This window comes from Pristis pectinata, chromosome 1, assembly GCF_009764475.1.
Source record: "Pristis pectinata isolate sPriPec2 chromosome 1, sPriPec2.1.pri, whole genome shotgun sequence".
Classification (NCBI taxonomy): Eukaryota; Metazoa; Chordata; class Chondrichthyes; order Rhinopristiformes; family Pristidae; genus Pristis; species Pristis pectinata.
In genome coordinates this window covers 100,060,517-100,073,319 of record NC_067405.1, presented here as the reverse complement: position 1 = coordinate 100,073,319, position 12,803 = coordinate 100,060,517, and the positions used below count along the sequence as shown (strand labels likewise).

The 12,803-nt window shown below is 39.3% G+C and overlaps 1 protein-coding gene across 1 annotated transcript in view; it reads right to left on the bottom strand.

Moving 5' to 3' along the window:
* Positions 1 to 12,803, bottom strand: part of fmn1 (formin 1) — a 304,321-nt gene that overhangs the window by 163,081 nt on the left and 128,437 nt on the right. The window contains exon 8 of the mRNA XM_052015214.1: positions 11,844 to 11,994. Within this exon, the coding sequence (XP_051871174.1) occupies positions 11,844 to 11,994 (151 nt within the window). The remainder of the gene's footprint in view (positions 1 to 11,843; positions 11,995 to 12,803) is intronic.

Sequence of the window (12,803 nt, the reverse complement as noted above, 5' to 3'; positions counted from 1 at the left end):
GAGAAATGGAGTGCATTGTAAACTGTGTAAAATTGTAAACTTGGTTAAAGTGGGAATTTGATATAGAAGGGGAAGGTCACACCTTTTGCATCCATTATTTTTAGTGTCACTGGGAGCTTGAACCAGTAAATACTTCAACATTTGTCCAGTGTTTAATCCTCTATGAAAGTTAGCATTAAAAAAACTTACATGAGACAAAAAGGTAGATATAAATAACATAGGCTCAGAGATGATAGAGCAGGTTGTGTGTTTTGACTGCCATTTGTGGAAGTTTGCAGCCATCAAGGCTCTCCAAGCAAACACATCTGCAATAGCGTTGGAACATTCAATCTCTCCAGCTCAGAGTCACTGACCCACAAGGTAGAGGCATGACCACTGGACTATTTGCTCCACACTTTAATCACATTTCATGGAGAATTCCAGGATCAGATCTGATAGCATAAAAAGGGGTAAACTCATATAAATAGGGAATGAAAATCAGCAGATATACAGACTTGCTACATGTGAAAGACTAGAATAAATATTGTCAGAAGCACAGCCAAAAAAGTTGACCATGGAATTCTGGAACAGAAGATTGTCCACAACAAAAGCACGTAGGAGAAAGCATAATAATGCTGAAAGGCACTGACCCATTTCAGATAAATAGAATGACACCTCCACTAGAAGAGTGGGAAGTAGATAGCAATATAAGGTGTGACATGTTCCACGGCCAGTTTAAGGAAGATTACATTATTTTTTATATCTTATGCCTCCACAGAGTTATATTTGAAATGTGTCTCCGGTTACTACCACAAGGGAGAAAAATACCAAGTGGTGACTTTATCAGCAAAATGAAGAAAGAGAAAAGTTACAAGAGAATGCCAATAATCTACAATATCCCTTGATGCAGCATACCACTTAATAAATGTTTCTTCAGTCCTACCTGCTGAACCTGATCATATAATGAACATTACAAAAGTTCATGCACCATTGGGTTGTTGGTAACTCTGGATTATTACTCATTAGTAAATGGAATATCACCTCTCCCCTTGTTAATGTCAGTAACTATCCCAAACATGCCAGCCAAGGTGCACCCACATCACAGCAATGAGCAGCTGCACTGCTTGCTCCAGGCCTTTGGAGGGAGGGATTCATGCCAGGTTCCCAACAACACAGCACATATTCGACCTATGAGTGACTGGACTGGAGGGGTGGGAATGCCCTCTATGGGGCAGCACTAAGTGGGGCACCGGCGTGAAAGAGTTACCTAGAGCCAGGGGATCTCAAACATTGGAAGAGAGGAGAATGGAGAAAGAAAAGCGAAAGTTGGCAGCATGTGGTGAAGGACAGATAATGAATAAAGAACTCCATAAGGAGCAATCTTGCATTTACATGATGGCTGGATGGGCAACAGCAGTTCTCTGACTGATTTTGCTGGTACTGCAGATTCCAAGATGTCCTATACAAAAAATTATATTTTGTTTTGTTGAGAGAAAAGAGTCTCACAAAATAATTTTGTTTGTTCTCATCCTATTAATAAATTTCCCATGCCCCTGTCTCCTGGACATAGATTACTACCAACCATGCAGTTTCCTGATTGCCCCACATTAATTGCCATGAACTTACTAGGTATATTGGAATGTCCTGGCACCCTACAACTCTCTGATCTAATGTAAAAGAAACCTGGGTCTCACACTAGAAATGGTCCCTTCACCACCAGAAGACAGGCTACCAGACAGCCACCAAAAAGTTAAAATCAACCCTGAAGGCTTTTTAATGTGCAGAATAAGTTGAGGATAGTGCTAGGATAGTGCAGTGGGGGCACAAGTCTAGGAATCTTCAAATAAAATTATTGAATGGTGACAATGGATGGGCTGGAAGGATGTTAGGATTTGCTCAGATGGTTAAGTAAAGAGTCAAATGGTTATATTCATCCACCAGCTTCATCTGAAAATGATTCAGTCGTACCAGACCCATTAAAACAAATAGGTTTCATTGGTCACCACCTGCCCATGCTGGGTTACTAATCTCAGGTTTGGTTATGCAGCAGTGTCAGTATCCATGCAGTAGGGAGAATGGAAAATTGTGGGCAATGATGTCACAGTTGATGAATAATCAGTACTGCTGCAGGACTGCTTGTGCAGACGTATGTATTGCAAGGAGTACAGAGAGTGTTGCACAAGTTCAAAATTCAGGCTGCGTGTGTTGATACAAATCACTTACTCACTACCCCACCAAACATATAGAAGAGCTAGATTTCTAATTCTGATTAAGAAGCATTTGAGCAAGGAACTGTAAAGATGCAACTGTCTATTGAAACAACAGGTACAAAAGTCAATGAAAACGTAATGGATTGGAGGACCCTTGGGAATACAAAGGTGGAGAAATAATGCTTTAAATATCTGGAGACTTGGCAAGATCAACCTGGGATGTTGCCTCACTTCTGGAACCACAGTCTTCTCTTGGCATGCATCATGGCTACATCAGAATGATACCGGGTCTCAAAGTGTTAATTTAAAATGGAAAGATTGCTTATTGGGTGATCTAAATCAAGATTCATACAGATATAAAAGATGTCATATGGTAGAAACAGAAAAGACAAGATACTTCTGACAAGGAAATCCAGAGCCCAGGGCCACAAAATTATGAAGGGGCCTTTCAAGCAGGAAGAATGTCTTCATATAAAGATTAGAGAAAATCTGTGAATGATGGTTCAATTGAAATTTTCAAGATGAAGACAATAATTTGACTTGAAATCAATGGTTATGGATCAAATGGTAGGTAAATGTTGTTGAAGGGCCAATGAGCCATGATCTAAATTAGTGACAGAAAGTGTTGAGGGACTCAATGGCCATTTTTCTCCCTGTCCCTAAATAACCTTCTCTGTGTCTTCACTTTCAGGATAGGAGGAGATAAATACTCCAAAATAATAAAGCAAAATTAAATAGAACAAATAATATTCTAAAATGTAAATTCTAAACAATACAGAGATCTATATGGACAAATCTATTAAAACTGTGGAATCATCTGAAAGCAATAATAAACTCATAGCTGCATGTTTTTTGACAACACCAATGTCTTAATATATATCTCACTGCTTGCCAAACAACTTGGTTTGATTTATTATTGCTTAATTGGACTCATATTTATTATAAGCTGACAAAATTGGTCTGATGGGCCTGTGATTAATTTAAGAGTTGTTTGGATTTTCAATAAATCCAAAGCAATATTTTCAATGCTGGAATAGCTTAGTTTTACACAATAAAATTTTATTTTGAAATGTGAGCAACCTCACATTTAGTTTCTCCCCATCTTATCTATTTTTAAGAAACTACCAATGTGATGAGAGCAAGACATCAACCATCAACCACCCATTTACACTAATCCTACATTAATCCCATTTTTTGAGAAAATTCTTCCTATATTCTCATCAGTTTCTCCCAGATTCAACCACTCATCTACATACTAGGGGAAATTTAACTAGCTGATTAACTTACCAACGTCTTTAGGATGTGGGAGAACATGGTCACAGGGAGAATGTACAAACTCCACACAGACAACACCCAAGGTCAAGATTAAACCCAGGTCTCTGTTGCTGTGGGGCAGCGGCTCTACCAGTTGCACCACTGTGCCATCCTAGTTGCAACTATCCAAAATTTGATCTTCAGATTATATTACTTTATATTTCATTCTGGGTTGGATCATCCCAGACCCAGTCTGCTACCTGGACATGCTGTCCACAGTCCCCATGCTCCTGCTGAGGTGCTGTAAGCTCTGGGCAACAAGCATGTCTCAAACACTGTAACATGAGGTGCCATCCCCTGATAGCCTTTGATGGTTCTCCAGAAGTCAAATTCTTCTCTAATATTTCTTTAAATTTATCTGATAGTCAAGGACATTTCAGAACTATTTAGTTGTAAATAATTTCAGAATTTAATTAAAAATTAAAAGCACATTATATCACTAATAAATGAATGAAAAAAGCTTTAAGATAAAGTAAACAACGAAAGCACTCATTTGCATTATCGTAGCACCTATTCCACAGGGTAGATTATCCCATTCAAATGATTGATTCAGTTCAGGCTTGCAGGAGAGTGGATGGTTGAATGCATGGCATCCAACTTGCAGCATGATGCCTCTGGCTTCTAGACATGCAGAAGTCAGAGGCATCATGGAGTGGAAACTGGCAGCTAACCGTTGACACATTTCGGCTATATGTGAAAAAGGCATCATACTCAGCCTTTCTGTTTTGCCAGAACTTGATTTATCTGTCCTTTAAAACCCACAACAGAAAGTTAAGTCTTGCATTACAAACTATTGGAGCTTTTTAAAAACATTATACAGTAATTGTTAATTACTGCCAAACAACCACTCAGGCACTATTGTAAATATGGAATCACACCCCTTCCTGTACCAGTACACACAAAATGCTGGAGGAACTCAGCAGGTTAGGCAGCATATATGGAGGGAAATAAACATGACTGATGAAGGGTCTCGACCCGAAACACTGACTATTTCGCTCCACAGATACAGCCTGACCTGCTGAGTTCCTCCAGCATTTTGTGTGTATTACTCCAGAGGCCAGCATCTGCAGAACCCCTTGTGCCTTCCAGTATCAAACTTTCCAAAGAGAATTAAAAAAAAATCAAACTTTGTTTTGTTACATTTCCATTCATTCTTTTAGTCAATCTTTTTTTCTTTCTCTCCACCTGATTAGATATTGAATTTGTCCCTTTAATTCACTCTCTTTCTCAATCTTTCCTGCATTTATTTCCCAATCCTTAAATGGTTCTTAAACGTCTTTGCACTGTTTACTCAGGCGCCAGATGTCTTGTTTCTCTCAATGCACCATCATCAATTTGCACTACAAATTACATAGATCAGGATTCCAGTCTCTTCAATGTTTTAGAAAGATGTGATATCATAATAAAACAATCCTAGCTAGCTATGTCTTTACATGCATCTCATATTAACTTTAAGTAGAATCAGCATGATTCAAAGTTTGCATCAATCTGATAACATAATAACATAATTCAAATGCAATGAATTAAAGTAACCAGTGGGGCTTTTGGTACTTGTTTATAAAGAGGCCACCAAGATCGATCCAGTCAAGCTGGTGTGGGAGTGCACTGGCACCATGAGGCTGGCAGAGATAAGAATCATGTCCTTCAGAAATGACACTATTCTATAAACTACAGAAGTAGCAATGAAAGACAGCATCTAATCACTGCTGAAATATTAGTTAGAAGTTTGGATTGCTCCCAAAATGTCGCAAGCTATGTAAGCACATTTACATTACTGGTAGTGTCTGTTAACAATAAAATTAATAGAAAAAATGTTTTAAAAGGAGAAAATAAAATTAAATGGCCTTACAAAGCTAATGATATCCTCAGAATTCTTTAATGCTTCAGCTTTATGACACAATGTGGCACAAATTGATTTTTGCAAATGCTTTTAATCATATTTGGAAGAGGCCCACACAAGAACATTATCCAAGTTTGCCAATTCATTCATTAACCTAAATTTGGTGAAACTATTTAGACTCTATTCTGTTAAATATGTAAACTTAAGGGAAAAAACAGAGATTAGGTCCCCTTAAAGACCAGCATGGCTGTCTATGTGTGGAGCCACAGGAGATGGGTGAGACTTTTAATGAATATTTCTCATCAGATTTACTGCACAGAATATCACGGAAGCTAAGGAATTGAGGCAAATGAATTGTGATGCCTTGGACCATATACAAATCCATCTACAAGTTTGCAGATGATACCACTATAGTGGGCCAAATCTCAAATAACGTTGAGTTGGAGTACAAGAAGGAGATAGGGAGCTTGGTGACATGGTGTCATGACAACAACCTTTCCCTCAATGTCAGCAAAACAAAAGAGCTGGTCATCGACTTCAGGAAGGGGGGCAGTGCACATACTCCTGTCTACATCAATGGTGCTAAGGTCAAGAGGGTTGAAAGCTTCTAGTTCCGAGGAGTGAACATCACCAATAGCCTGTCCTGGTCCAACCACAAGAAAGCTCACCAGCACCTCTACTTCCTCAGAAGGCTAAAGAAATTTGGCATGTCCCCTTTGACAATCATTGACTTTTATCGATGCACCGTAGAAAACATCCTATCCGGATGCATCATGGCTTGGTATGGTAACTGCTCTGCCTGTGACTGCAAGAAACTGCAGAGAGATGTGGACTCAGCTCAGCACATCATGGAAACCAGCGTCCCTACATGGACTCTGTCTATACTTCTCACTGCCTCAGTAAAGCAGGGAACAGAATCAAAGACCCCACCAACCTCAGACATTCTCTCTTCTCCCCATGCCCACCACCCCCCCTCCCCCCCCCCAATCAGGCAGAAGATACAAAAGCCTGAAAGCACATACCACCAGGCTTAAGGACAGTTTCTATCCCGCTGTTATAAGACTATTGAATGGTTCCCTAGTACGATAAGAAGGACTCTTGACCTCACAAACTACCTCGTTATGGCCTTGCACCTTATTGTCTACCTGCTCTGCACTTTCTCTGTAACTGTAACACTTTATTCTGCTTTCTTTTACTGTTTTAATTTGTACTACCTCAATGCACTGTTGTAATGAAATGATCTGTATGGATGATATGCAAGTCAATTCTTTCACTGTACCTCGTTTCATGTGACAATAATAAACTAATTTATCAATTTACAAATTTCCAAAGATGAGGTATTGGCAGTCTTAAAGCACATTAAGGTGGATAAATCCCCAGGGTCTGACCAAGTGCATCCTCGGACTTTGTGGGGAGCTAGGGAAGAAATTGCGGAGGTCTTTGCAGAGATACTTGCATCATCTATAGCCACGGATGAAGTTGTGGAAGACTGGAGGGTGTCTAATGTTGTACCGTTGTTTAAGAAGGGCAGCAAAAGCAAGTCAGGGAACTACAGGCTAGTGAGCCTGACATCAACGGTGGGTATGTTACTTGGGGGGAATCTGAGGGACAGGATCAATCAGCACTTGGATAGACAAGGACTGATTAGGGATCGTCAGCATGGCTTTGTGCCAGGGAAATAGTGTCTCACAAGTCTGTTCAGGTTTTTCAAAGAGGTAACCAAGAGGACTGATGAGGCAAGGCTGTGGATATTGTCTATATGGACTTTAGCAAGGCCTTTGACAAGGTCCCACATGGAAGTCTTGTCTGGAAGGTTAGATCGCATGGGATCCAGGGAGAGCTAGCTAGTGGATACATAATTGGCTTGATGTTATTGGTATTGGTTTATTATTCACTTATTCCGAGGTACAGTGAAAAACTTGTCTTGCATGCTGCTCGTACAGATCAATTCATTACACAGTGCATTGTGGTAGTACAGAGTGCATTGAGGTAGTACAGGGTAAAAACAATAACAGAATACAGAGTAAAGTGTCACAGTTACAAGGAAGTGCATTGCTGGTAGACAATAAGGTGCAAGGTCAAACAAGGTAGATTGAGAGGTCAAGAGTGCATCTCATCGTATAAGGGAACCATTCAATAGTCTTATCACCATGGGATAGAAGATGTCCATGACCCTGGTGGTATATGCCCTCAGGCTCCTGTATCTTCTGCCTGATGGGAGAGCAGAGAAGAGAGAATGACCCGGGTGGGTGGGGTCTTTGATTATGCTGGCTGCTTCACCAAGGCAACAAGAGATATAGGTAGAGTCCATGGAGGGGAGGCTGGTTTCCGTGTCAACAACTTTCTGCAGTTCCTTGCGGTCCTGGACAGAGCAGTTGCCATACCAAGCTGTGATGCATCCAGATCGGATGCTCTTCTATGGTGCATCGATAAAAGTCAGTGAGTGTCAAAGGGGACATGCCAAATTTCTCTAGCCTCCCGAGGAAGTAGAGGCACTGGTGAGCTTTCTTGGCCGTAGCATCCACGTGGTTGGACCAGGACAGGCTATTGGTGATGTTCACTCCTAAGAACTTGAAGCTCTCAACACTCTCGACCTCAACACCAATGATGTTGACAGGTGCATGTACACCGCCCCCTTTCCTGAAGTCAATGACCAGCTCTTTTGTCTTGCTGACATCGAGGGAAAGGTTGTTGTCATGACACCATGTCACTAAGCTCTCTATCTCCTTCCTGTACTCTGACTCATCATTATTTGCGATTTGGCCCCCTACGGAGGTATCATCTGCAAACTTGTAGATGGAGTTAGAGCAGAATCTGGCCACTCAATCAATAGTATATAGGGAGTACAGTAGAGGGCTGAGGGTGATGGTGGAAGGTTGTTTGTCGGATTGGAGGCTTGTGACTTGTGGTATGCCACAGGGATCACTGCTCGGCTTATTGTTTTCATCATTTATATAAACAATTTGGATGAGAGGTGCAGTTAGCGCTTGAGAGGCATTGATAGTGGCACAAGGCTTAGTTAGTAAGTTTGCAGATGGCACTAAAATAGGTGGTATTGTAGACAGTGCTGTATTACTCTATGACTGTATAAGTTTAATTCCTTACATACTTTAATGTTAAGGCTAATGTTAATGGTCGAATTTCGAATTTAGTTCCTGCATGGGAGATGGCTAGACTGTGGGCATCTTGTCAGAAGCAGATTAGTGTCTTAGCAATAGCAATGGAATCACACAGACAGAATCTTTCCTCCCCCACTATTCTCACTCCTTAATTCCAACAGGATGATGCTTAGCTACCTTTACCCTCTCCCCATGACTCCTGTAGCAAAGGCAAGTGTTTGGCACAGGAGGAGGAAGTAGAACCTTGGCCAGAGGAGGAGAACAAACTTATGCAGGAGGTTCCCATCAGACCACCACAGAAGCAGAATAAGGGAGATGAACCAGGCTGTATAGTAGCAGACATAAGGTATGCAACCAGTACTGATTCCCTTCCTGGAGCAAATGCCTTGGGAGCCATCCAAGTCTCACAAATTATATTATATAAAGCATGAGGAACTAATAGTTTCATGAAATTATGGCTAGGAAAGCATAAAATTTGGTTATTTGACAACAAGGGATAGAGTAATGTTAAGAGAGATCGAATGAAGGGTCAGCAACCTTAACCACTAACTCTCTTTCTCTGTTCACAGATGCTGCCCAACCTGCTGAATATTTCCAACGTTCTTTGCTTGTGTTTCAGATTTGCAGAATCCACAGTTTTTTGCTTATGGAAAGAATATGTTGACAGTGTGTACTTCAGAAATGGAATGTTCATTTACTTGCTGTTTGTTTTTTGGAGGAAGTTAGAATGAGTAAATGAAGTGCACACTTATATGGTTCTAATACATTGAATCGTTCATTTACTTGCTGTTTGTTTTTTGGAGGAAGTTAGAATGAGTAAATGAAGTGCACACTTATATGGTTCTAATACATTGAATCAGTGGTGATATGGTATAATTATGGAGAGGAAAGAAAGTTGTCTTGTTTTCTGGGAGAAGGTTAGGAACTTGAAGAAGTGTCTATGTTATAAGAAGTGGGGAAGAGAAGTTGGGGCTGTGGTATCATAGGTAGATGTGTTCCGTCAAAGCAATGACTAAAGTGATGCATGTACTGTGATGTCTCACTTAATAAATACTCTAAGAATTTCCTGTGTTACTTCATGTCTTCCACAATAACTGCACCTAGGAGTATTTTCACATCTGCTCCTGAGAACTGCTAACATAGGATGGGACAAATCAGAAACTCTCCTCACGGGTGATCTTGTGTGAAGCAAATAGGTACCCGACAGAATAAAAATGAAAGACTTTAAAATGTATTTCTTTGCTGCAAAATTCTGTATAAGATTTATTCTATTGTCGATTTTAATGAACATAGCAGAAAAAACAGAAATCAAGGTTAGCCAATCCCAGAGAAATTATTTAACACAATCACTGAGCTTCTGCTGGTCCCTCTTTCTTTGGATCATTACAGATAGCTGCCATCCAAAGTGCATCTCCTTCATTGGCCACTGTGTTCATTGGAGATACAGATGTCAGTCCCAAAGATTTAAAGAACAGGCATGACTCTTGCCCTAAAATCAGTATCAACTGTGGGTCACAGGGCTAAAATTCCTATCCACTGTATTTCTCCCTGCTCTGCCACTTTTGAGCAGTTTCCACCCACAACAAGCTAAAACAGATTAAAAGTAAACTTATTCAGTTACATTATCGCAATCCAAGATGAGACAATAAGATTCATCTTGATCCAATTTAAAACCTTATGCAATAAATTGGTTTCATCTGTTGAATATGAAATGTAGCTTTGGATTTATGGAGTGAAATCCCACATGCAGTGTAATATTGCTCTTCATACTCCAACATCACAATGTTATTAAAAGTGCAGATGTTATTATTTTGTAATTTTAGATTGTTTTAAGTTTTATTACTTTTTTTGTTGGCATATTACTCAATAAAAATCTGCAGTTGCAACAGACTTTCCAGGTCATTTCTGGAGGATACACGATGGTTATCTGTCAATATATCAATTAAGTAAAGATTCTTGAAAAGCCAAAAACTGCAGACACTGGAAATCTGAAATAAAAACAAAAAATGCTGGAAATGCTCAGTACATCAGGCAGCATCTGTGGAAAGAGAAACACTATTAGCATTTCAAGTCAATGAAGTTTCATCAGATCTGGCTTCTTTTTTGCAGATGCTGGAAATTGAAGTGAAGGCTCTTTACTGAATTATGTATTGAAAGGTTCATACAATCAACAGAAGCAAACATATCTGTATCTGTTATCTACATTTATAGCCATACTCATTTTAGAAATTATCAGATGTACCTGATTTTCAGTTTTTTAACTTTAGAAAGAATGTTCAGCATATTCAGAGGTTAGGAGAGGGTCTAAGATTGCATCCAAAACAGATTAATATGCTGACAGTTTTTCTCTGCATGTCTTTTTAAGAATGAATTTAACAATTTAACTCTTTCTAGAGACGATAGGTTGTAATCGCTGGAAAGAACGCAAAAATGATGTGAGTACTTCAAATTTTTCATGTAAAATCATCACCCTGAAACATTACCTCACGCTAACACAAGAAAGCAGGAGCAGGAGTTAGCCACCAGGCCTCTCAAGCCTGCCCTGTCATTCAACATGATCATGGCTGATCTATGCTGGCCTCAACTTCTCTTCTGTGCCAATTCTCCATCATCCTTCATTCCTCAATCTTTCAAACGTTTTATTTCTACCTTAAATATATCTCATGATCCAGCCTCCAGCACTGTTGGGGGCAGAGAATTCCAGAGATTCACTCTGAGAGATGAAATTTCTACACACCCCTGTTTTAAATGACCGGCTTCTTGTCCTGTCATTTTGTCTTCTTGTTTGTGACTCTCCCACTAGTGAAAACACCTCAACATCTACCCTGTCAAACACCCTTAGGATCTTATGTTTGAGTAAGGTCATCCCTCATTCTTTTAATCTCCAGGGAAGAAAGTATCTCTCTCAACAGATGCTGCTTAATTTGCTGAGTATTTTCTGCATTATCTGTTATATTTAAGGCTAATTTTCATTGTTGAGGCTACTCTTTGGAGACTGGGGTTAGGATGCCTTGTTTAAGCAGAGTGAATGACTTTTCTCGCCTGTGTTTAATTTCTGATATGTTCTCACTTGGCAGCAATTCCAAAGTGACAGAATGTTTCATGTATATCCAGTGGCATACCTTCCTGAAAGAACATAACGTTTCAACTGGAAATATAAATTTAAAGATGAAAAATTCATGAAGTGGAATAACATTATGAAATATGTGCATGGAGATATGTTAACTCAAAAAGTGAAATTAATGTGATTCTAAGTAGTTTCATGCCACTGCAATCCTAAAATATTTATGTTATAATTTAAAAAGTTGATTGTCATCTAGATCTGTACCTACTGTTAAGGATGCTAAAGAACCCATTCTATACTATGAAGAGTTATCTAACCTTTTTTGTTTTGTTTGTCTTTTGATAGGTGTCCGATAAAGGCTTCTTTTTTTCCTTTATTGCTGCTTTAGAGAAGAGTTCTTCAAATTTTTCAGCATCTTGGATACAAGGTTCTTCCAATGATTCCCAAATTGTTGACATTTCAGCATCTCTATAACAATAAAGTAAGTAATTAGTTATGAAACACTGGATTTAGAGGATCCAACCTATAAGAAAGATGTATTGCTTTAACATGAACATTTCATAAATGTAGTAGCTGAAAACACAAAGCAAATAAAAAAAACTAAGCTACAACACAAACCTTTATGGAAATGTATATATAGTTTCACTCAGAAAGCTGTGAGGCTGAATCTAAACTTTAATCTCAATAAGCCATTTAAGATAGCAGGCCAACTCAAAACAAAATTATGTGCAATTTGAAACATGCAAGCAGAAATTTATCGACAGCACCCATTTTTTGGGTAATTGATTGACTTTCCAATGTACCAACATGACAGGCAAAAGTGTATAATTATTATGAGTCAGATTTGCACCATCTACCACATTGATAAAGGCCAATGCATGGCATTTAGCACATTCACCTAAAACAGGCAATCAATTTTTTTGCATACACAAATAAGGCAAATACCATCTGTTCGACACTCAACTGCAGGAATGTTTGAGATCCATTTAGACAGACACATGAACAGGCAGGGAAGAGAGGATACAGACCATATGCAGGCAGATGGGATTTTTTAATCATGGTCAGCACAGACATTGTGGGCCAAAAGATGTGTTTCTTTGCTGTACTGCTCTATGTTCTATGTAATAAAGTGGGCACTTATCCACTCTTCTCCATCTGATCACACCCCACTCTTGTTCATCCAAGGACTTTTGTTGACTTTGAAGTGGCTCAGTCTTATTTATGTTTTGCTGGCAGATCTGCCACTTCCTCAAGGTCAATTAGGGATAGGAAATAAA